General features: G+C 46.3%; 1 protein-coding gene and 1 pseudogene across 2 annotated transcripts in view; one reads left to right on the top strand and one right to left on the bottom strand.

Moving 5' to 3' along the window:
- Window positions 1-10,245, top strand: part of LOC102371006 (butyrophilin subfamily 1 member A1-like) — a 40,843-nt gene extending 30,598 nt beyond the window's left edge. Inside the window, exons 6-11 of one of the 2 annotated variants that reach the window (XM_006037780.2) lie at window positions 1,554-1,835; window positions 4,554-4,658; window positions 6,143-6,163; window positions 7,181-7,207; window positions 8,240-8,272; window positions 9,483-10,245. In XM_006037780.2, the coding sequence (XP_006037842.1) occupies window positions 1,554-1,835; window positions 4,554-4,658; window positions 6,143-6,163; window positions 7,181-7,207; window positions 8,240-8,272; window positions 9,483-10,000 (986 nt within the window). In that variant the 3' untranslated portion in view covers window positions 10,001-10,245. The remainder of the gene's footprint in view (window positions 1-1,553; window positions 1,836-4,553; window positions 4,659-6,142; window positions 6,164-7,180; window positions 7,208-8,239; window positions 8,273-9,482) is intronic. The other variant, XM_025194202.1, reaches the window with a different exon arrangement.
- A 9,459-nt stretch (window positions 10,246-19,704) lies between these two features.
- The window catches only part of LOC112548430, a 13,600-nt pseudogene continuing 7,143 nt past the window's right edge, over window positions 19,705-26,161 (bottom strand).

Below are 26,161 nucleotides of genomic sequence, written 5' to 3' on the forward strand. Positions count from 1 at the left end.
ATTGAGGAGATGACAATGAGCCATGGAGTCAATTGATTCCTTCAGCACTGCCTGAATAGACATGCTGCTGTGCCTCCCCGGCAGTTGGTTTTAAAATTTGGGTAGAGCAGGAAATAAACGGGAATACAACTGCACGACTGAAGCCCCTTGGATATGCCCTGGGCCCTCTTATGTTCTTATGCAGATACTGTTTAATCTATGCCACTTATTTTTATTTATTTACTGGCAAATTGGCCATCAAGAATGATGGGAGGGGCAGGAGGGGATGGAGCCCCGCATCCAGCCCCGTGCCCTCCCTCCACCCCGCATCACTGCTGCTGGTCCAGACTCATGCAACTCCCATTGGTCCTGGTCTGGACTCCTCCTCAACTCCTTCCCCACCCCTGCTGCTTCAGGTCCAGCCCTATGCAACTCCTGCCCCCCACCACTCTGGGTCTGGCCCCGCTCAACTCCCCCCTCCCTCGGCCACTGCAGGTCTGTCCCCACTCCACCTCCCTACCGCCACTACAGGTCCAGCCCCGCTCTACACCCCCTACCCACTGCTCCAGGTCTGGGCCCGTTCTACCCCTCCCTGGTCCTCTGGGTATGGGCTGACCCTACCACCCCAACCAAGTCTAGCCCCACTCCATCCCCATGCTCCACGTTTGCCTGGCCTTTGCCTGCCTCCCTCCTTCCCTGTCTGCCCACCACCTCCCCCTCTCTGCCAGCTATTCTGGGGGTCTTTGGAGCCAGGCAGTGGGGGGGGAACCAACACTGTGATCCCCCCATACTTTCTCAGGTAGGGAGGTGGGAGGGAGCCCGGCTGCTCAGGCAGCCACCCTAGGTTCAGCCCCACTCCATCGCCCCACCACTCCAGGCCCGGCCCCTCTCTACCCTACCCTCCACCACTTCGGGTCTAGCCCCACTTTACCCCATCCCCAGGTCCGGTCCCACTCTAAACCCTCCCCACCACTCCAGGTCTGGCCCCGCTCTGCAGCCCCCACTGCTGCTCCAGGGCCAGTTCCTCTCTACCCCCACTCCATCGCTCTGGGTCCATCCCTGCTCTACACCCCACCACTGCTCCAGGTCCAGCCTCACTCTACTGACCCCGCTACTACTCTGCGTCTGGCCCCACTCCAACCCCTGCTCCACATCCGCCTGACCTGTGTCTGCCTCCCTCCTTCCCTGCCTGCTGCAACCTTTTCCCTGCTGGCTATTCTGGGGGGGGTGGCAGGGGGGCTCTGCCACCATGAGCTCCCTGTTTGACTCCAGGCAGGGAGGTGAGGGGAAGGCCCGCTGCTCGGGTGGCAGGGGGGCACTGCCACCATGAGCTCCCTGTTTGACTGCAGGCAGGGAGGTGAGGGGAAGGCCCGCTGCTCAGGTGGCTGCTCCAGGTCCCACTCCACCCCGCTGCTCCAAGTCCACCTGGCCTGCAGCCAGGATCTAGTCCTTACGTGCTGCCTACCTGAGTAAACTCTACTGCATTACACGTAAAGGTTCCCCAATCTGTTCTTTATGTTTTGCAAAATTGATTCATGATTTAAAAGAAATTTACCTGGTTTTTTTTCCCCCAGGTTTAGGCTCTGGTCCTCTCATCTCTATGGAGGACTACCAGGATGGAGGAATCCGGATGGTATGTCGATCAGCTGGGTGGTTCCCAGAACCTGAGGTGCTATGGAAAGGTCCCACTGGACAGCATCTATCATCAGTATCTGAAACCAAGTTCTCAACAGAAAATGGCCTGTTTAAAATGGAGAATTCAATTGTTATACAAGAACACTCAAACAAGAACTTGTCGTGCTTGATCAGAAACAACTTGCTCAACCAAGAAAAGGAATCAGCAATTTATGTATCAGGTCAGTTACCATTTAAACATTAAAGTGAGATCATACCACCAGAAGCAAACTGAAATGTAAAGCAAAGAAAAATATGAAAGCATTCTTGTACATGTTTTAGATAATAAAAATAAAGACAGGGAAAATAGAGGGCTCTTTTCTCCAGAGGTCACACTGCATCCTTCTCAGCTACCTGAATTGTTAATCTCCAGTCATGCAGAATTGGAAGTTTCATGTAAATTTGACTTAACTCTTAATTTTCTGAACTTGTATTCTCGAAAAAACCCCAAAGCCAACAAATAACCCCCTCTCAAAATACCATTTCAAAATGTTCCTTTATATTTTAATGGGAGTGTTTTACCCTAAGAGCTGCTTTTGAATTCTTTTCTGGCTGTTAGTGGCAGTAGCTCATGGTACGTTATTTGCTCTGTCAAAACTGAGCTACAGCCTAGACCCAGATTGGTACCATAGTCACATAATTGGGGCTTTAGCTAGAAATCTGACATCTAAATTCCAAAGAGAAATCCAGTTTAATCTTACCTCAGCTGAGGAGAAATATTTGCATTAGATACCTTCATTTTGGTGCAGAGTTCCTTAAGTATCCCTGCTGCACTTCTGGGAATTTCAAGAAGCAATCCAGTTTGACACCTAAGGAACTTAACTTCTGCCTTGTTGCCATCTAAATCACAGCTGGAGAAGCATCTATATTCCTCCTAAATTCCACAAGGATCCAACCTGCTAAGAGTCCTCAGGACATGGCTGATTAATACTGACTGTGTCACGTTCAGTTAAGGAATGTGCGAATATCTGCACTTCTGGTGCATTCATGTTGTAGCTGGAGCACTTACCCAGGAAGTAGAAGACCTGGTTTACAGGACTTTCTCTGACTGAAGGGATTCAAAACCAGATCTCCCTAAGAGCGTGCCTGAACCATAAGATTACAGGCAAAGCACCCCCCTTCACCAGTGCCCCTGCTACTGAACAATGGTATGGCATGGACAAAGACCCTCCTCCAACAAAGCCCCCCACTGCCTGGCTGCAGTATGGCATGGGCAAAGCCCTCACTGCCAAATGCCACCAAAGCCACAGCTCCACAGTCCAGATCCAAAGGCTCTGTGAGCTGTAGGTTGCTGAACCCTGCTTTAGAGGAGGGTATACATCATACCTATGGTCCACTCTGCAGTCCAGAACATGAGTCCATGGGCCAGAAAGAGCAAGCGAGTACAGACAACTGGCATGGAGTGCCCAATATACTCTAAATTCATACTGGGCATGTCTACACCTTCATTAATGCACCATTGTTACTGCACATTAAGTTTAATACCTGTAATAACAGGTACTAACTCAATACGCAGTGACTGGTGCACAGTAGCACCAGAGTATGGTTTTTAGTGCCACTAATGCACAGTAGACTCATTCTATTGCATATTTGTGCTGTAGTACGGTTTTTGCCATGGCACACGAATGCACAGTAAAAGTAGTCTACTGTGCATTTAGCATCTCATGTAAATGCACCCACTGAGGGGCAGGCAAATCCTATTTTACCTCTTAGGTTTCAAAATGTGATCCAGTTTCACCTTATCTGAGACCCTGAAAATTCATTATTGAATATGTTTTTGCAACATGCTGTCATGTCTGGCTTAAGTCTGAGTCACAGAAAAGCCATGAAGAGTTGTTTTATAAAGTTTTGTAATAACAGTTTTTCAGCACTTTGAACAGAGTAGAATTCAATCACATTAGGTCCCTAGTAGTGGCTCACGAGTGTGGCTCAGCAATATGGACGCTGCCCTCAAAGAAAGAATGGGCCCTGTGTTCTCACCCTTCTACTTTGCATTTAATTTTTGCATTGGACAAAACAGATGAACAGCTTTAGGATAGTTTCTGCTCCATTTGGAGCATGGACCAAGGCCAGAACCTAAAGCCCCTCTCTTCCAAAAAATATCTTTGGAGCATGGGTGATGGGAATCCTTAACAGTATGTAAATGTGCATCTAAGAAGGAACAAGGAAGAGGTAGGGGTCCAGGCCAAAATCTAGGGTCCTCTCCTTTCCAGACCAGGAGCCGTCTCATGAGCCAAATTCTTGTTGTCTCTTTCTTTTCTGCCTGGTCCTATCTTTCTACCTTCTCTGTGCAGTGAGCCAGCTTCAAAAAGGAATCCTGTAGAGTTTATTAGGCAATGTCCAGGACATGACATGGTAGTTAGAGCACTTTCCTACAAAGCAGAAAATATAGGTCCAAATACTTCTGAATCGGGGGGGGCGGGGGAAGAAGGAGACTATCTTCACTATCACCAGGCAAGCACCCAAACAATTAAGCTTTTGGGATAAATATGAGAGGAGATCTCTGCCACTCCTTCCATCTCCTCCACTACCACAGAGCCTCTAGTCTAGTGGCACACTTCCTTGGTGTCAAGCACATAGTGAAGTGATTTTGTTCCTCTCAAAGCCTACATCTAGTCTATCATACCAGAGTGAAACCCATTGAATACACTCAGAAGTGCAAGACAAGCCTAGCCATCCTGAGCAAAAGAGAAGCCAAACTCTCATAAGTGCCAAAAATTTTTCCTGCATGACCACACTGCATCAGTTAGTCAGTTTTTAAAATTGGTTTCTAATCTTTTGTATCATATTAAAGCATCCCTACTGCTGCTCCTCTCTCAGCCTCATCCTGCTTAGGACCATTTATGTATTTCTATGAGTAATTGCAAAGTAAGACAAGTCCCAGGCATGTTGTTTTTCAGATCCCTTTTTCCCACGACTGAATCCCTGGATGGTGGCACTGGCTGTGCTCCTCGTTGGTCTGTTCATTCTCCTTGTCTTGACCTTGTATCTCTTCAAACTAAAAAGTAAGTATCAAAGGCAGGGAGGACATGGGGGTAGAATACAGCACACCTAGCACTAGACTGTCTTCTCATAAATGAGGTTTTTAGCTCAGATCAATCAAGAAGAAACATGTAGCTACATGGGCCCATAAGCAGCCCAGGGGAGGAAATTATACTAAAGGCATGTCTACATTATCTCAGCATAGGCTAGGATTATTCTGGGCATGTGCCGGAAATCTCACCCAGGAAGACAACTTTGGTGGATTTTGCGTCCTGACCACAAAAATAAAAAGATCAAGTTTTCTCTTTATCTTATATATGGCAAATCTGTATTCGATTAGATCATCAGGGCATGTGTGTGTACGTGTGTATTTTAGAACACGTATTTTAAAGTTAGTGGGGAGAAAAGCTCCATACAAGAAAAAACAAAATATATAAGCAGCCCTGTGAGGATCAGCTTTATGCCATTGATTTACTTGTCAGGTGAGGGGAACTCACTCATTTGTGTCCATCAGAACTGAGGAGGGAATAGCTGAACAGGCGGGTGGGAAGTGCACAGAGACCAGCAGTGAATGCAAAGAGAGCTTATTGGTGTATGCCCAAGAATGAAGGTCCAGTAATGAGCCATGTCACAGCATGGTGCGTCCTGAATCTTGTGGTGAGTCAGTGCAAACATGCCTTGAGTTTCACATTTGCAGAGTAGAAATTTGTCCCTGCCTTTTATGGGGCACAGATTATTTCTATCTCACTGCTGACTCTGTTAGGCAGAATAAGGAGAGGGGTGGAAGAGACACAATCAAACCTCTCCTCTCAGTTTTATGTTTCACAGTTCTCATGTGATAAATGTCGACACAGCTAAGTAATGTGGTTGAACCCAGCAGAGCAGGGGTGCACAAGTCAGACTTTATTGAGGGTCACCTGTAAGGTGTACTTCCCAGTGGAGGCCTGCCATTAGTGTTATCCACCCTGTTTGGAAGTAAGCCCTCAGCACTTTTGCAAGCAGGAAACTGAGCTGCACATGCAGGCATGTTCACAGATTACTGAATCGTTGCACAGGAAGTCCACAGGCCTCCCTGTTTTTTTTTTAAATTTCAAATGCTTTTTCATTTAAAAATGATTTAATAAAGATTTATAGCAGGCTGCTGGGATTGAGCTGGAGGGCTATATGTGTACCGTGGTCATTATGCTGTACATCCCTGTCCTAGGGCTAGAATTCAATGTTCCTATGTAGAGGATGTGCAATAGTTTTCAGATGTTCCTACGTAGAGGATGTGCAATAGTTTTCAGATTAAGGCCTGCATCCTGGCTCACTGAGGATCTCATAAGGTGTTCTATGCCCATAGGTTGCAAGGAGAATTTTCTCCCAAGCCCCTCATTAGTTTCCCTTCCCCTAGCCTGGATTAAGGGGTTTTGTGATTGAAAATCTACATAGTGGGAGAGGTGAGATTCAGCCTATCCTATGAGAGAAATAAATATTTAATGTATCTTTCCAATTCTGTGTTGTTTAGCGGGCCTGCAACAAGAACTTGGTGAGTTCCTCCCCCCCCCACCTTCTTTATCTAATGTAACTTTTTTCTATGCTATTAAATCTATCAGGGTCGGGGTCGGGGGGTATCCTGCTGCTCATCACTGCACTATATAAACATCTTGCATATATAAAAAATATTTCTATAGGGCTCTATGGTTTCTTTGGCTTTTCTCCTTCTAGGGGCAAAACTTCTGCTTGTGGTGGGGTTTCTTCCTGTCTCTCCTTTTGAGTTGAAGTCTATCAGAGCTATGAGTTTCCTTCTCGTTGTTCTGAAAATTTGTTCTTGGGGGGGAAAAAATGATTTTTCAACCAATTCCAAAGGCTGATGAGACTCTGGATTCACCCGATCTGCTGTACAAATGTATTCCACAGCCACGTCTTCTTGACCAAAGTGACTTTGTCTACAGCTCTTCTACACATTTTCCTGGGCTTTGTGATCTTTGTTCATAGATCAACAATTGGTCACTAATGTAATTGTGGCTTGTTTCTTCGGCTGGTGTGAATATTAAGATTGAGGAATTGAAAGACAACTGGAAATCAGTGGAATGACCCAAACAAGCAATTACTATCCTCCTAATATCCCAAGCCTTGGAGAAGGCAAGGAGACACACTTTGTACCAGTTGGAATTTTCAAATTCTTCTTCAGATAAAGTGAATCTCAGTAATCCAACATGGAAGTGACAGATGTGGAGATCACGGAGAGATGGCCTCAACTGGGAGCAAAGGGTAGAATTCCCTAGTGCCCTGGTGTCCTTGAGCATTGATGTTATATGGTCACTGACACTTACTGAGGGGACATACACTCTGATGTCTTCCCTTTTTGATGAATGGGGCTGTCCACTTTCAGTGGCATGCAAGGACAGTGTCTTTGTTTATACCTCAACATGTTGCCCCACTTCTGACCAGTGCCACTTTGGTCTTGCCTAGATTCTTGGCTAGCTGCTCTTTATCAATGGTCCTTTCATTCCTAAATTAGCTAGGATGTGTTCTCATCCCTGTCTCTCTGTTTTTGTTTCAGTGTGGAGAAACCATGTAATCTGCCCAGGTAAGAAAAGCTCATAATGAATTAATATTTAAAGGCCACCTTTCCTAAGAATGCCTGACCCTTTTTCTTATAAAGTCAGACTGCTGCATAAACCAATGGTTTTGCTTAGAGATGACTGTTTACTACATTGAAAAGACTCATTAGTGGCTATGGCCAGAATTATTAGTTTGAGGACCTAAACCTTTCCTCTTGTTGCACTGGGACCTCAAAGAGTTCTCAAAGCAATAGTGTAACTGGCCTTGGTAGGCTACAGAGCCAGGGATGGCAAAGTGGGTAAAGGGCTGGGAGGGGGCTAGGGGGGAGGGGGGTTCTTTTTATTCCACTTCTGCAAATTGCTCAGCCACCAAAAAGGATGCACATACTGCCCACCTGTTGAGTGCTTACGTGATTTTGAAACATTGACCCAATACTGGGAAGTTAATCTTCCTTCTCCACTTTTGTTTCATGAAAGCAACCCCCAAGTCCTGGCATACCTGCAACTGTGGAAGCCACCTTTCAAATCACTGCCCATGTTTCCAATTCTATGGAGAAAAAAAAATCCCTTCCTCCACCCCCATTCAAAATTCCCTCCATGGACCCAGTTCTACTGCCTTTGAACCCAGTGAGATATTTGTCATTAATTTGCAAGACATCAGAAGCAAGTCCTTGACAGGTTTATACTGTTTCATAAATAGGGAAAGGGAAACTTAGAATCAACAACTACATAAGTGATAGAAGTCCTGACAAATACCAAGAACTCTATAAAATTGTGACTCCCAGCATGGAAATGCTCACATCATATCTGCAGGGGTATAGGTTGTAGCCATGTTGGTCTAAGGACATAGGCAGACAAGGTTCCTTGGGTGAATCTGATATCTTTTATTAGACCAACCCAAATACATCATATCTGTGTATTATTGGGGATTTATTTATTCTCTGCTGATGTCATAGAACTATTTTTTTTCCCTTATGATATGTTTAATACAACACTGAGCATGGCTGATATTATTTGTTTGAATGAATTCTCATGTCTGATCCTGTGGTTGATTTCAGGGCTGGGAAAAACTGAGCTGCCTGTAGAAAAAGGTATGAATTTCATCTCAGGAACAGCATCTTGCTCGGATTTGCTATAAGTGGTAGTGGGAAGAGTCGTCAATGTTTAGAGGAGAGCTCACCACATCCTGCATTTCATGAAATGAGCATGATGGGACCTCACATACAGCCATAGATCCAGACATCTCCTCTGCCTGCCTAACCACTGGCTCTTGTAGAGCGTTCTGAGATCACACTACACTAGTTCAGCCACACTGCCAACAAAGTGTCCTAATCACCATCACAGGCCAAGCCCTGATCTTTTGTAGCCCAGCAGGTACCCCTAGCTGCCATTTATATCTCCTTCAGTCCTCTGAAGTGGAGAAGTTAAAGGACCAGAAAAATGCAAGTTTGGGCAAGAGTGAGAATGGACTGAAGTATAGTCAGGTCAAAAGGGAGTAGGAGGCCTCAGGTAAACAGGCCTGGTATAGAGGGATCAGGAGACATAGGCTGGAAGAGACTGAGTTTTGTGAGGGTGATGGGGACAAAGGAGTGATCAGGTAAGATTCTATTTTTAGGTAAAATACCTCTTTCTTCTATCCTACCCCACTGTGCACCCCACATCTCCTTCCTCCAGTCCCCCCTTCATATCAGCCCTCCTCCAGTCACAGGCAAGGGGAGCAAATTCCTCACCATGTACAGATTCAAGCCTGGAGCTAGAGGAGGAGGGGAACTAGGATGGTCACAGCAATTTCTGGGGCTTATTTTCTCTTCTACCCAACCACCATGAAGTGGTCTCTCTCAAAACACATCTCCCTTGTCTTGCTCAGCTGTCTTCTGCTTTCTGTCAGTGACTTTCTTCCTTTTGCTACACACATATATGCATTTTATCCCTTCCCATGTGTGTATATATTTTGCTCGTGCCCCTTTGCCATGGACTTAGGTATTACCAACTGCAGGGTGGCCAAACCATGTCCATGTTCTCTCCATTGTACATTGCCCTCTGCAACATTATGATTGGAAGTCCTCTCCCTAAAGACAGAGAGGTGCGGGGAGGAAGAATGCAGAGAGGAGTGAGTCTCCCCTACACTTAGCTGAAATCTCAAAGCTAATCCCCATTTCTCAGAGCCAGGTAAATCCTGGAGGAAGGAGATTGTCTGATTCATGCTCCAGCTGGGGCCAATTCTGTCACTGAGAAGATCAAATGCTTCTCCAGCAAAATGATTTTTTCTCTCTCTCTCTCTCTCCCTCCCTTCCCTTGAAGTGAATGTGGTGCTGAATCCAGACACAGCTCACCCCCGACTCATTGTTTCTGAGGATAAGAGAAGTGTGAAGTGGGCACTCACACAGCAGATGTCATGCAAGAAGCCTGAACAATTTGAGACACGTTTTTGTGTGCTGGGGGAGGAGGGGTTCACCTCAGGGAGACACTGCTGGGAGGTGCATGTCGGGAATGGGATATTCTGGGCCGTGGGGGTTGCCAAAGAGCCTGTGAAGAAACAGGAAGTGCTTAATATGAACCCTGATGATGGGATCTGGGCTGTGCAGCGATGGTGGGGTGAGTATTGGGCTCTCACCTCCCCCCGCCGGACTCTTCTCCTCGTCAACCAGATTCCCAAGAGGGTCGGGGTGTATCTGGATTGTGATAGTAGCCGGGTTGTATTTTTTGATGCTGATACCGAGGCCATAATCTTTTCCTTTCCACCAGCTACATTTTCTGGGGAGAAAATGTACCCCTGGTTCTGGGTAGGTGTTTTATGCGAGCTCAAAATGTGCCATTGACCAATGGGTAGAGAATTCCCCATAAATTGATCTCTTTAGCCTCAGTCATCCTTGCCTCCTGACTTCAGAAGTCGGGGAATTAAAACACTTCTGACTTTCTACAGGCTTTCTGTTGTCTCATCCAGTGGTTCTCAACCTTTTTTGTACCAGGACCCATTCGTAAATATTGATGGCCAGTGCTGCTCAATCCCAACCTGCTGTCCCCTGCTCCCAGGCCCCAGCCCAGCATGTGGGCAGGGGGTGGGGCAGGGGGGGGTCCCAAGCAGCCCCTTGCACGCCGGTTTCCCACATTTTTCTCCTCTAAAGGAGAATCCATTTTTAAAATAGTTTGATCCATTTTAAAGTTTGTTCACAACCTTTTCATATATTCTTGTGATCCACCCACTTTTGGGTTGCAACCCATGGGTTGAGAAATGCTGATCTAGTCTCTATGAACTTACAGAGACCGTGGGTTTCTGGGCTCTCAAACCATAGAGAATATGGAGGGTTTAAGATTCAGAGTCAACTGTTAGTGTACTGGTCTCATCCTCCATGACTGTGGAAGCCTGTAGGATTAATCAGTTCATCAGTGACAACCTTCTTAAGAGGGCTAGTGCTGCAAGAGACAAATATTCTCCACTTGTTTTTGTCTGTTGTCAACCTTGCCACTGTATATAAATGTAATCCAGGTCCTTTTTCTAAGCGTTCATGATGTCTCTTTGTTAGAAGACACGTCTTTCTCTACTTTGGCACACAACCTTCTATTATATCCTTCTGCTAACCTCCATATCAGTGCTTTTAATAAACTTCCATTTGTTAATTATCCAGTTAATAATTTTGTTAGTTATCTGCCTACCCATCCATATCACATTCAATTTTTTTTCCATTGAACAAGCTTTGAACAGTCTATGTCTTACTTTACATATGTATATATTGTCTTCCATTAAGATTGCACCTAAATAGATAAAACTTGAGACTTGTAAATTCTGATTCTTTCTCCAGTTGTGATTAGCAGTTTAATCTTTGGAAAATGAATACAAGGTGATTCTTAACCTGCAGTGACTAATTCTTGCACTTGGTTTTTGAGCTAGAATATTGGTCATTAAAAAAAAAGTTGTCTGTGTACCTCGTATTACTAAACCATATACCTCCAATTCTCAGATTCCCTTCTGATCCCGGTAGTGCCTCGTACATAATCATTTGTGCATAGATATTAAAGGGTGAGAAAGACAGGATGCAGATTTAAACCCGTTCTGATATCAATCCAACATTCCTGACAAGGACTTTCTCAGTTTGTGCTGTATGTCAATTGGATGTAGTGGGAAACCCACAGCAAGCATGCACAGCCACAGCTTTGTATGCCCCACTGAATCAAAAGCTTTATAAAAGCTGACAAAACAGAAGGAAAATGGCTTGTCCTAACTCTATTGTGGACTTTTCTATCACAGTTCTCAAATTTGTCACTTGGTTTATTGCCCTTCTGCCCTGTCGAAATACTGCTTGCAATACTGTTACAATCTCTCTTCCTAATTTACTGTGTATTCTCGCCAGAACAACACTTAACAATATTTTGCTTGCATGAGATACACCTGAAATCATGCTATTATTTGAGAATTCCTTTCAATCATCTTTTCTCAGTATAGGTACCTAAACACTGTTCTTTCACTGTCTTGGCTATTTTTCATTTTCCCAAGATTTGTAGCAAATACCATGTTTCTTACCTAATTTGGAATGTCTGCTTTTTCAAGGAGTTTTACTGGAACTCGATCAGGGTCAGCGGTTTTCCTGACTTGGTCTACTCTATTTGTCAGGTCTACTTTAGACATAAATGGACACACAATCTTATACTTTATGCATAATCTTTCAAAGTATATTTGATTGTGTCAGCATCATCACATCGCTCTTTGAAATATTACCTCCATCTTTCTACCTATTTGCCAAGAATATAGCTTGGATGGCATGAAGAATGGTAGCAAAGTGGAGAAGCTTCAAGTCAGAAAACAGGGGACTGGTAAATGCTATTGGAACAGATGGTGACATTCACTGTTGAGTGCATCCATTTAAAGCTTTAAGCCACGAAAAGTGGAGCCATTCTACTCCATTCATAAGTGATTTTTTGCTAGCAATTGCATATTATGATGCTTGTGCCAAATAAAGCTATTTTTCATAAATAATGATATATTCTGTTGGGTGATTATTTTTTTCATCTTGCTATTTTACTTCCCTGTTCAAGAAATTTGATTCTTCATCAAGAAAAATAGATTCCCTTCAATGGTAAAAAGTCTATGTACCAATTTGGTAGAGCTGTGGGCACTGGTGACAGATATATTGCCAGTGCATATAACCCAGAAAGCATATAGGTGAAATACTGGACAATCAGGAAACTGTTCAGTTAAGATCCTGCCCTTGTAAGAACTATCATAGCAAGAGGTGCCAACATCATGCTTATTCTGAGTCACAACCATAGAAGTACCAAGGATGCAGTAACTGCAGCAGGAGAATCACTGAAGCCCATTCTGTGTGTTAAGGGACAAGCTTCTAGTCTTTTCTGGGCAATCAGACATTTTCTGAGATAGCTTTAAGAAGAGAAGCTGTACAAAAAGATGGATACATGTCGGCTCATCTTTCAAGGTGATGACTTCCTCCAAAATCCTCTGGATCCTCCAAAAATATATATACAGATGAAACGCAAGGCAACCTGGTCCCATTTCACCTTATAGAGGGTGGGGGCCACAATACTCATATGCACCAAGCTGAGAGGAGGTAACAGAAAGAGTCTGGGTGAACTACACACAATGTTGTGCCCCTCCATGACTTGAAAAAGATCTGGCAGTGAGGGGGACTGTGCTTAATGGGCACTACCTTATGTCTTATTCAAATGGGTTACACTAGCCTACCTAACAATGCAGGTCATGTGTTTTATTCATATTCGGTGTTGGCTGCATGTAATCAACTTTGTGGTTGGTGTCTATTGCTGAGCATTTGCTGCTTTTAGCAGCATTTTGATGGTAGACAATGTATTTAGAGAAATTTCCTTGTATGTAATTATAGGATGAGGGGTTTTTTTTCCCCATACTAACTGGGGGGAAAAAAACTTGTCTTGGAATTGAGTACATATGGTAAATTGAATATAGATTAGCAAGTGGAGTGGGGATTCTTGCCTACTTTCTATTTGTGAATTTGTAAAATTGCACCATTCTAATATAATAAAAGCCTTAGTCTGTTAGGGCTGTGTGAAGCTTCGGTCGCTGATTCGATTTGGAGGAGATTCAACACGATTTGGTGGCCAAATCCCCAAATTCGAATCAAATCAGGAGACCCATTAATCCCTCTGAATTGAATTGGAAGCCTCTGATTTGATTTGGAGACATTCGATGATTCAGCCATAGACACAGCTTTATATATTTTTCTACGTACCTCAAGGTACCAGGCGTGGCTCATGAACGCTGAGATGGTGGGGCAGATGGAGTGTCCCTTGGTAGTGGACCCAAAAGTGGACTTCCAGTCTACTTCCAGGTCTGCTGCAGAATGTGCAGGAGACTCCGCCACCCCCCAGCTCGATGACTGGTGCCTCCTGGGTCTGGGGAGGTGGGGGGCACCCAGGGTACCCCCATGGCCAATCACAGAGATGGGGAGGGTAGGTGGGTCCCCCATGCACTTGGTGGCGGACCTGCAAGTTCTTCCAGTCCACTTCAGATCCACCGCCAAGCGCACAGAGGACCCCCCCGCACTCCCGTGGGATGCTCCATCCACCCCAGCATCTCAATATTCACGAGCCATGCCTGGTACCTCCAGGTATATATAAAAAAAACATATAAATCTGTGTCTATGGCTGAATGGCTGATTTGCCAAATCAAAATCAAAACTTCAGATTCGGCTGAATCGAATTGGGACAGTGATCCAAATCAGCGAATTGAATCACTCTCCCCTGAATTGGGCCAAATCCGAATTGAATGCTGCCTGCTTCACACACCCCTATAGTCTGTCTGTCTGCCTGTCCGTAACCCTCTGGGCCAACCATGTATGCGCCACGAAGAGGGCACGTGGCAATTGGCTGGCTTGGGTGGGCGCAGGCACAACTTTGAGCTACTGCTCAGGGGAGGAGGTGGCAGCGGTTGGGGTCAAGGAACCACCACACCCACCTCCCCAACAAAAGCCAGCAGGAAGGGAGGGGAAGGGTCACTGTGGTGACATCTCCCTGCCACCATAGGCAGATTAATGAATGGGCCCTGGGATCCTCACCAGCAGGGAAGGGAAAGCTGCAGTTTTAAACTCAGTACCCATTTTTGGTGCCAGGTTTAAAACTGTGCCTTTCACATTTGCTTCCCTGGGACCTGGAGGGAGGACAGGGATGGTGTCTGGCTGGGAGAGCTGCCCTGTGCTGCACCTGGGGGAAGGGAACAAGCCAGGCTGAGAGCCATGCTCCACCTGGTGGGGGCGGGACTTTTAGGGTTGGGTCGGCTGGGCCAGGAGCACTGCATTGCGCTGCACTTTTGCAGGTGGTGCCACCGGGAGGGCCTTGGGGGCTACAGCCCCACCCCCAAATTCATGTTAGCCCCCCTGCAGCTGATCTGCCCCTCTCAGTGCCTCCACCTGGCTGCAGAGACACAGCTCAGTGCTCCCCACCTGGCCTGCCCAGCCCTCTGCATCTGCCTGGCTGCACAGGACAGCCAGGCAGCTCCCTACACATAAGTGTAACAGGGGCCGGGCAGGGAAAATCTGAGCTGCTGGTGGCTTGCAACAGGTGGGGAGGCAAGGGCTGTGTTCATGTGATCAGGAGTTGGGAAGGGGGAGTCCTGTGAAAGGAAAGTGTGTGTGGCTGGGTGTGCAGCTGGCTGTGCGCATGTGGGGCTGTGTGCACAGGGCTACTTGTGTGGCTGTGCGTGCATGTGGCTGTGTGGGGCTCCATGGTTGTGTGGGGCTGTGTGTGTATGTGGGGCTGCACGTGCATGCGTGTGGCTATGCATGTATGCATGCATGTGGCTGCACATGCATGTGGCTGTATGTAGGGATGCACGTGCATGTGCAGAGTTGCATGTGCGTGTGTGGGGCTATGCATGTATGGAGCTGTGCACGCATGGGGGCTGCATGTGCACGTGTGTGACTGTGCATGCATGTGACTCGGTGTGCATGCATGTGGCTGTGTGTCTGTAGGGCTGCACGTGCAAGTGCAGGGCTGCATGTGCAGGGGTTTATGCATGTGTGCAGCTGTGCGTGTGCATGTGGGGGCTGTGTGGGGGGCTGTTGCTGTGCATGTCCATGGCTGTGTGTGCATGTGCATGTGTGGGGCTGTATGTGCATGTGTGGGGCTGTGTATGCATGGAGCTATGCATGTGTAGTGCTGTGGCTGTGCGTGTGGGGCTGTGCATGCATGTGGGGCTGCATGTGTGTGTGTGTGGGGTGGATGTGTGTGTGTCTGTGTGTGGGGGGGGTGCATGTGCCTGTGCATGTGTGGGGCTGTGCATGGGGCTGTGTGCGCGCGTGTGGCTGCATGTGTGCGGTTGTCCATGCATGTGTGGGGCTGTCCGTGCACATATGTAGGCCTGTGAGCATGTGCATGTGGGGCTGCGCATGCATGCATGTGTCGAGGGGACCATGTGAGCATGTATGTGGGGTTGCACGTGTGCGTATGGGGCTGTGTGTGTGCGTAGCTGCATGTGTGTGTGTGTGTGTCTGCATGTGTGGGTGTGTATGTGTAGGGCTGTGCATGCATGTGTGGGGCTGTGTATTTGGGGCTGTGTGTGCATGTGGGGGCTGTGCGTGTGGGTGGCTGTACATGTGTGGGGCTATGCAGGTAGGGAGCTGTGCGTGTGTGGCTGTGGGGGGGCTGCATGGATGCATATGTGGCTGTGTGGGGCTGTGGCTGTGTGTGCCTGGGGTGTTGGGTGGGGGGGAGGGGACGCATGAGACCAGATGCAAAGTGGGGAGAGGGGTGGCGGCACTCTGTCCCCGCTGCCCTCCCGTCATTCTTTACAGACACTTGGCTAGTAAATAATAAAATCAGCCAGAGGGAAGATGAGTCTGGAACTGAGGCAGAATGGAAAAGCCTTTCCTTTGTTGTAATTCAGCCTAGACATGAGGAAAGAATGGAGGAACAATAGTGAGGAGAATGTGGTGATTATGACCAGCTGGATTGTAGCATCGGAAAGGTAGCTAATTATGGAGGAAAATGCAATAAAACAGGAATCACCTAATCTACAGAAGTGGTAAGAATTTCCCTTGACCAATCACAAAACAACAATCTGACTCTAAAATATTATGCCAGGGTTTTTCCTTTTATAATAGAAATTATGACAACCCTATAATGTCCATACTTTTCATTTGTCTAGTGGAAAACCCGGGTCAAAGGCAGAGCTAAGCCATCTCCACAAATAGCTCTTCACAGTGATTCAAACTGATATCTGTGACCTGATAAGATGGGGGTCCTCGCCACTAGGGTATGGGCCATTCTGGAGAAGGGTGGACCCGTGCCACCCCTGCCTGGGAAACAGTGCCACTTTGCAGTTAAGCATGAAGGTTCATAAGCCCAGGGAGCTGGAGAGCAAGCGCAAGCACCACTCTCTTGCTTGCTGGTGCAGCTCTTACCCAAGATCGAAGAAATCTGCGCTCCTGCCCCTGTTCCTAGGAGTGCTTAAGTTTTATCTAGCAATGGCTTACTGTTTCAGATGTTGCTTCATGAAATCTCTCGTCCATGGCTTTTCACGCAACAAGGCGTGATCTGGATCTTTGGCCTCCCTTGTCATTATGTCAGGAAATCTTCCTTTAACCCAGGATCCTACAATCAGCTTCCCTGGGCACCATTTCATGGAGCCATAGACATTTGTCAAAGTCTTCCATAGGTTACTGGCAAGAGAGATTCTGGCCTTTACTCATGGTTATTCTAGCCAGATTCCCAAGGGAGGTGCTTCATCTGAGTCGCAGGCTTAATTTCAGTGAGCTTTGCAATTTTCAGAAGATGAAGCCTTCTGGATTCTGGAATATATTGGGGAAACTTTTGCCCCACCTGAAAAGCTACTGAAACTGAAGCATTCAGCCCCATAGAAACAGCTAGGAATTTGCAGTAACAGCAGGTAGGAAATTATACACATGGCAATTGATTTGGAGCACCAAGTTTGTTTGCTGAGAAAAAAAAATCAGGTCCATTATTCTTAAATAAAACCCCATAAGACAGAGACTAATTATAGTGCCATTAGCTTCCTGATGAGGCCGTGGTGTTGTTATCAGTAGGCTCAATTATTCAAGGGCCTCAATTATTGGAGCATGCCGATGCTGCCAAATAAACTCATTTGTTCTTTTCAGAGCTATTTAAATGTATATCCCACTCTATCTAGAAAGGCTCGGTGCGGCTTATAATAAATGACAGCCCACAGATAAGAAACAAGAGCAGGCTCCCAAAATTTGAACCCCTGCACCCCCTGCTTCTACTGCTTCCCTATCAGCCCACCATGCCCAACCACTCCCCCTCCTCTGCCTCATACCCAAGGGAGGTACCTCTCCACTCCCACAACAGCCCTCTTATGCCTGCACTCCCCACTCTCACAATAGGCAAGCCAGGCAGCTTTGAGAGAGATGACTGAGGCAATCTCAGGAAGACTAGTACGTTTACATTCGGGGAATGCAGGCTAGCTACAGGAACCAGTCATGGAAAGTGGCCTGAAGGACTGGGGATTGTGGTGGCCAAACTAGGGGCTTACGGGGGAGCACAATAAGCCTAGAAACAGAGTGGTGTGATCCCAGTCCACCCTCCTCCAGCTGCTCCACTTTGGAGGCTACTTACCTGTTAGTAAGTAGTTCGTAGTTAGTAAGTAAATTTTTCCTGGGTCCTGGACCCTGTGCTCATGCGCTCTCTGTTGGGCAGCTGGTCAAGCTGACCTGCAGCAAAGCCATTTTTCTGGAAAAGTTGATGCCGGGGAAGCCAAATTTCAAGCTTATCCCCCTCTGTGGTCTCTGTGCAGGCAACCATGGACACTTCCTCTGGGCATGGCTCCTCACCCGCTATTGTACCTCCATTTTTCCCTGTATCAGCCTCTGGCCTTCCCATCTTGAAAGTCAGCGTAGTGTAAGATTGCTCATTTGATAACTTATGGTGACCTGACCATTACCTGTGTTTTTTTGCAGCTGCCCTGCAACACAAAGGACCCTCATAATAATAGGTTTTCTTGTCCCCCAAAAGGCAAGTGTTTTGGCACACACACTGGACTTTCATGATTCTCTGGGTGCAGGTACCGCATGGTGAATTTTGACTCCTTATAAGGACAGTTACATCTTAGGTGCTTACACATCAGTGACTGAACAGACACCACAGGGACTCTTCTTGCTACAGTTCCTGAATGGAGTGTAAGTAGGAGCTTAACTGCACATTTTCCCAATTCTCCAACACTTGAGCTTTGGGGTTGAAGCTATTAAGAAGGACATGCTGACAAGTAGACATCATTACTTGCCCACAAGCAACACATTACCCAGCAATAGCCCCGTATCCCACCATACTGTCATGTTGACTTTTTCCCAGTGAAGGGATTTTCTGCTCAGTGAGGAATCATGTTACTTGATGGGGCCTGTTCCTTCTGAAAAATTCATAACAAGGAAATGAAATATTAGATGAAAAACAAAAACCCTCACCAAACATAAGATAGCTTTATATTTATCAAAAATATTTTTTATTTACCATAAATGTAAGGACAGTGTAAGATACAGAGGGATTGTTCAATACTCGAAAAAGGAGAAAAGGCCAAAATTTGCAGAAATCACTTTATATAAACAACTGCAGTGGCTCCTCCACTCATGATCCAAGCCTCCAAATTGATGAACTGTGCAATGAATGTCAGTGCCAGGTTCAACAGCATTTAACAAGCACACTGTCCCCCTAGCTTTGGGCCTATCTTCTTCATTTGCCTTCACCCCACCCTCCCTGAGGTCCCATTTATCAGTCTCTGATCCTACAGGTCACCAGAGCCCTCCTGGCTCATGGAGGAAATGACAGACAGGCTTAAAGATCTTTTTTTTTTTCCATTTTAATCTCTTCCTGCTCATTATGGTAGGAAAGTCCAGAAACCCAACATGAAATCTGTAGAGACTGCACAGTTGAAAATCATTCATAGAGAAGAATATGACTGAAGATAGAATAGCCAATTACTGCATCCTACCTGGTACATTTCCACTCTGTCTTAATGGACCAGTTGGAGCCAGGATTCAGACACCCAAATGACTGTCACTATTACTGGTTAAAAACATGGGGCTCAGCCCCTGGCTCACAGGCTAGACCTGGCCTGCAATGCTGTGTGATTTAGCCTGCAGGGCTCCCCGTAAGTCCAGAAATTTGATGTCAGAGGAATGCCTCCATGCCTCTTGACTTAGGGCTCTGAATGGATGAACCATGCGATGTACCACACAACTAGGTTCAGCCGCACCTTCAACCTTCACCTGATCTTCCTTGACCTGATCTTCCTTGAGGTGGCATCCATCAAATTCCAATCTCAGAGGCCAGCAGAGTTTCCCTAAGTCATAGAGGACCAGACAGACAGACGTGATTGGTCTTCTCTTTCAATCACTTCCTGTTCCCTACAGTCTGATACTCCAGAAACACAACACTGCACCTCCATGAAATAGAGGTGACACAGTTGAAAGTCTTCAGGATAAAAAAGGAGTCTCCGTAGCCATACACTCGAGTGTGACTGAGGCTAGAGTGACCAAGTAAGAGATCATCTCTGGCATATTTCCATTGTGTCTCAATGACACTGACTGAGCCGGGATCCCTCATCCTCCACCCAGAACCAGGGGTAGATTCTCTCCCCTGCGAATAAGGATGGTGGGAAAATAAAGATCAGAGCCTCAGTATCAGCATCAAAAAAGGCCACCTGTACCCTGTCATAGTCCAGGCACACCTGGATCCTCCTGGGGTCCTGGCTCAAGGACAAGGGGATGCGATCAGGAGCAGTGAGAGCCTGACACTGATTCCCCCAGAGCTCCACAGCCCAGATCCCCCCATAGGGGTATGGGTGATCCATCCTTTCCTCGTCACAGGCTCCCTGGCAATGCCCACACCCCACCACCTTCCCACATCCCATGCCTCCACTTCCCAGCAATGTTTCCCTGAGGTGAATCCCTCACAGCCCAGCACATAGTGACACGTGTCAAATCTCGCAGGATTGTCAGGCAGATCCTGCTCCCTGCTTTCCCGTCTCACAGTCTTCTGGTCTGCAGACAGGACGAGCCAGGAATTTGCTGTGTCTGGATCCAGAGTTACTTTGGCTGCAGGGAGAGACAATTACAGCATCAGGGCCTGAGATCATCCCTGAGAATGGGCTTGATTTTAGGCAAAAAATGCCTACAGGTGGAGGGTGAATCAGGGAATCTCCTTCCTCTGGGGTAGGGCAGATTCCCTCCTCTGCAAGCAGATATATGTCAGTGACAGAGAGGAACAATCAGTTGGCTCAGGGCTAGGGCTGTGTGAACAGATGTACATTAAATGTTACACCGGGGGGAGAAAAGAATTTCTAAAATTTCAGCCTAAACTAAATAATCCCCAATATGGAAATGCTGCCTGAGCCTGTCTTTTCCAAAAGCTCTATATTTACCAGAGTCTTCAGTATTTATTGTAATTGCTATTGCCTATACAGTTGCTGATATTACAATATACCTTTTTTGCAGACATTGCCTGCAGTGACAAAGAATTCCTCCTGCTGCTTTTAAATGAATGGAGAATTTTCCCCTTGAGTAAAATGGCAGTAGGACCAGGGCCATGAAAAGAACCGTGAAAGGGGTTAGCAAAAGAGTATTCCCCTTTGGAGTCCTGAAAGCTGGAATTGATGTTCTGAGGGCAGCCTGGGCACAGGACTGCCTGATACAAAACTGGAGAGGGGACATGATTTTTTTTGGCTCCGAGTACAATCTTCCAAATCAAAGTGAATTAAGAGCCCAAGTTGCATTTTCCAAGTGACTTGAAAAGCGCAGGCTCAGGGGTGATCTGATGGCCGCCTACAAGTTTATCAGGGGTGACCACCAGCATCTGGGGGAATGTTTGTTCACCAGAACGCCCCAAGGGATGATGAGGTCGAATGGTCATAAACTACTACAAGACCGTTTCAGGCTGGACATAAGGAAGAATTTCTTTACTGTCCGAGCCCCCAAGGTCTGGAACAGCCTGCCACCGGAGGTGGTTCAAGTGCCTTCATTGAACACCTTCAAGAGGAAACTGGATGCTTATCTTGCTGGGATCCTATGACCCCAGCTGACTTCCTGCCCTTTGGGCGGGGGGCTGGACTCAATGATCTTCCGAGGTCCCTTCCAGCCCTGATGTCTATGAAATCTATGAAAACTATGAACCACCCTTCTGTGTCGGGCTTCTAGCTTTCAACTTCTAGCTCTGGGTTCCACCTCCCAGCAGACTTCTCATCTGTGACAGGACTTCCTCTCTCTCCCTTGACTTCTGCAGTAACAGAGTTACCCAGCTAGCTTATCTTTGCATGCAGCACATCTACAGCCAATCTTAGAAATGTGGAGCTTTTCCCAGGAAGGAACGATCTGCTGTCAAGAAATGGAGGGCAGGGGGATGCTTCCTGTGTATGTGAGGGTGCTCCACTCCCTCTGAAATGTATGAGCAAAGGGTTTCCTGAGTATTGCTTCTGCTGTCGTTGCAGGGACTCTGCTTGTTTGAGCTAACCCTCTCAGGAGGAAACCACAGGCTTAGCTTCTTGCTGAGTGTTTGGTGAGTAGTTCTGTCAAAAGCTGTCTTTAAATTCTGAAGAGATGATTTCAGCTGGTTTCACCTTATGCGTCCTTTTATTGCTGTGTTCAAAGACTCCATGAAGGTCAGGGACTATACCAATTTACCCAGTGAAGGTATGACACACCGGGCGTTACATGTGCATTAAGATGCTTTTTTCTAATGTGCATTAAATTTAATACATCCAATGTGAGGTACTAAAGAAATGTGTGTTATGCTGCCTTAATGGTCAGTAACAAATGTGCATGGTTTTAATGTGACACTTAATGCACAGTAGCCTATTTTACTGTGTATTAGTGTAATTACACGGTTTTTACATGATGCTTTTATGTGCAGTAAAATAGGCTACTGACTATTTAAGCACACATGTAGAGGTACTCATTGATGGGTTTTAATTTCTGGAGTTTCCTTTGTCCTTTCTTTAAGTATAAATGCAGTCCCAAAACAGTAGTTCAGCCGCATCCCACTGGAGCTCCTTCTCAACATTTATATATACCACTTAAGCCAGGTGCACTTTTGTAGTCATTGGGGGTTTATAAACGACACAGGGGTTTAATTCTCACTAAATTGTTTTTTAAAAACACCGCTTCAAGTTAGGGCAAAGTAAACCCCCATGTCATATACACCCGTGTCGGAGTCTGATCCCTACCTGCCTCTCCAGCGGGGAAGCAGGGAGAGCGAGCTGCTTGGGGCAGAGCAGTCCCTGAGCTGCGGGGTGGGGAAGCTGGTGCTTCTTTCCATGGCAGCAGTGCCCCTCCCACCAGGCAGCACCTGCCCACAGGCACCAGTCCCAGCCATTCCTGGGGGCCACTGCAGCCGCAGAGGGAAGCACTGGGTCACCGCACAGCTCAGGCAGGCAGGCAGGTTCCCAAAGGGAGAAAAAAAAATTATCACGCTCGCCACTCCCCCGCACCTTTCTGTGGAGCCTGCCTTCCCAGGCTGCTGCTGGGCTGCTGGCACGGGCTGCCTGCACAGCCCCTGAGCCACACAGAGCCCAGTGCTTCCCTCCATGGCTGTAGGGTAGGAAACTAAAACTCCTCAGAGGTGTTTTACTTTGCTGAGCCCCAAAGTAACTTGCTGCATCCCAAAGTCATTTAAGGCGCATTACGCTGCCAAATGTGCTACAGCGGCTGGAATTGATGCACAATACGCCACTGAGTGTGCAAACAGCAATGCCATTAAAGCAGTACAAAAGGCATTTAACCCACTTTAAACCTGCTTTAAACTGTCATCTACAACTGCCCATTGGTTTCTCCAATAACTCTTGCTCTCTGTGTTATTCTCTAATAGAAGAAAGTTTTCAGTTTCTTCACCCTGTTATTATCAACTTCTCCCTTTCCAATATTTTCCTCTCACATCCCCACAGATGGTAGCAATGCCTCCATTCCTCCCAAGTTCTGCATTGCAAAGTCTCCCATGCATCCTGCCATTTTCCTCCTGCTTCAATTTGTACCCTTCTTCTTTCTAATTATTCCACAAACACAGTGCTGCACAGTCATCTACAAGGAATCCTACAGCACACACTCACTGTCCCTCTGTCCTTCTTGGCTCCCTGTGCCTCAATACAGCGCTCCAATTTTTTATCACAGGCTGTTAGGATGTGCTACATCAATCTGAGTCAAAGGCTGTCTGTATGAAGTGACTGTGTGACCTTCTCCTTTAGCAGCAATAGCTCCTCTCTGACCAGAAGGGATCCCAGTAGGCCTTATGAACATTACTGAGCAGTCTAGCCATTAAAGTAGGCCTCTTCTCAGGCTTCTGTTACGTTCCTCTCCCATGGTCCTCAAACTAATCAGGGACCATCTTCCATTATTCTAAGAATTCCATGGGCTTCCAGTGGGGTGGAGACACGTAGGCCCCCAAAATAAAAAAGTTTGGTTGCACAAGCTTTTGAGTCCTTTCACTTTAGTGCAAAGCTGTGCATGCCCCAAACTCTTAGTTAATTCTAAGACTTACCGTATTTATTCGCATACAACATGCACCATTTCCCAAAAAAATAGCAGTGGAAAAAGGGGATGAGTGTCTTAAATGAGGAAAGTGATTTTCACAGGGGCTAGAGGCTCCTGCCACAGAACTAGGGCAAGATTCCCCCTTTCTACCTCACTGCTCCTCCCCTGTAAAAAAGACAACAAGCTACAGGTTTAACCCTCTCATAGGCTCTGCTTAATTAAGGCTTTTACAGTGTCAACCTGCATATAATTAAGATGCAGCTGTGAGAGGATTAACCCTAGCTGTGGCAGGAGCAGTATCTCTTGACTGGGAATGAGGATGAGATGACTCTGCTCCCTCTCCTGGCTGGAGCCTGCAGCCCCTAGGTGGATGCATGCACTGACAGAAAAGACACTGCTCCCTTTCTTTTTAAGGAAGGTCTTTTTCCCCCTTCATTCCACTTTTCCAAAACAAGGCCTGTGTCTTATTCTAGGGCACATGGTATATGAATAAGTTTGAGTATGCACAAGAAAAAGGGCAGATAATCTCAGGAGGGAGCTTTGGACAGGGATTCATTATGTTTTCTCATACCTGGGTGGATCACAGTTCTTCTTCATTCTGAAAGCAAACAGAGAAACAGGAATGAATAGTCATCTTAGGAGGCATATCAGTAAGAGGATTCTGAGATAAAGAGTACTCTTCTTCATTCTCTTGGATAGGGGCCTGCCTCACATTTGTAATTTCCAGGTTGGATTACTGCAATTCACTCTATTACAGCTGAGTGTGAAGGGTTTGGCTACCTGTCTCATTGCTCAGACCTCTGTGCGGCAAATGTGCAAGTCCCTCCACTAATTGCCAGTTACCGTCCCATGACTTTTAAAGGAGATCAGGTGAACCCACTGTTTGAAATCCCTGAGTGTCACTACAAAACCTTCCTGTGAAAAAAGAGCCTTTCCAATGTGATACCAATTAAGCTCACGGTTCAGATGCTGTCCATTGAAAAAGTGAGAAAGAAAGAAAACCTGTCCTAGTCTAAAGAGAGATCTTGCCTCCGGGAGGAGAAGAGGTAGAGCTTCCATGAAGTACACAAGGGACCCTGTTATTTTTCTAGAAGTTATATGCATTATGTTCACATAGTGAACAGATGAGTAGCAGCATAAAAATCAGAAAGAGAGAGAGAGATAAGACCCTGGAAAAGGCAGAATTGAAAGAGAAAACTCACTGAGTTTGTGTTGAAGCTCACCTGCAGTAGTACACAATTAGAAAGAAACGCACATTAGGTAAGTGCTTTTTCTCAAGACTCGGGGCATATTTATTTTCCTAAGTGAACAAGACTACACCATAAATATAATCAAATCCTAGCACTGATTTCCTGTTTTAGGAGATAAAAGTTTCCAGGACTACAAGCATAGAATACAGCTGGGATCAAAAGGGAAGCACTGGGCACTGACAGACATGCGGCTCACACTCTAACTCATGGCACTTTACATAAAGCACCATGAGTTAGAGCACTCCCCCCTTCTGCCCCTCCCACTCCCTCTCCTCTCTGCCCCCCCATAAATTATTAAGAATTTATTTTCCCTTAACTTTGTAGTTAAAGGATTGTGCTGTATCATTGTCCCAAGACACCAAGTTACTAGGAACCTCTTCCCTTTCCCCTTACCACAGTCCCAAGCCCCAGGGATCCCCATATTTCACCCTTCCAGCCTGGATCATTCTAAATTAGCTGTATCCAAAGCTGAATATGACATTTTCAGGAAGTACAGAATAGAGCTCCTTGCATTTTTCATAGATTAGGTCAATATGAATACAATGGTACATATCTTCCATCAGTTAACAGTTGGTTTTCAGTAGGCATGTCTACACGTTACCCTACAGTGATGTAGCGATGTGCTACATTGCCATATGGCATGCTACAGCAACATAGCAATCGTGTGGGTCTACACATGACCACCAGCTATGTCACCATAATGGCGCTCTCCTCAGGAATAGTGCACTGGTATGTCAATGTAGAGGCAAAGTCTAACCATGTGCCATGCACACAGTGCAGTAACCACTCATACTGCACCATGCTTTAGTACTTTCAAAAGGAAGTACTAAAGATTAGTACAATCCCTCCTCCCTGGTGGTCTAGTGGTTAGGATTTGGTACTCCTACTGCTGTGACCCAGGTTTGAATCCCAGTCAGAGAAGTACTTTTGGGGGTCAGACTCGATGATCTATTGAGGTCCCTTCCGACCCTAGTATTTATGAATAGCAATGTTGCCATGCAGCAACATGTAAATGCACCCAGTGGCAGCTTAAGGTTTTGGTCCTAATCTTCAAACCAATTTATAGATCAGGGACAGACTACAGCATGGCCAGATTGGAATATAGAAACCATCCCAACTTTAGCCCCACCCTGCAACAGTATGGAGCCAAACCAGAAATGCATGAGCAAAAAGTCTTGGGCAAAAGGCTATGTTTGTGGCAAACATACTTAGACGACATCAGAAGAATCCAAAAATTTACCACCAAACCCTATGAATTGCT

The sequence above is a fragment of the Alligator sinensis genome, unplaced genomic scaffold (assembly GCF_000455745.1).
Source record: "Alligator sinensis unplaced genomic scaffold, ASM45574v1 scaffold779_1, whole genome shotgun sequence".
Lineage (NCBI taxonomy): Eukaryota > Metazoa > Chordata > Crocodylia > Alligatoridae > Alligator > Alligator sinensis.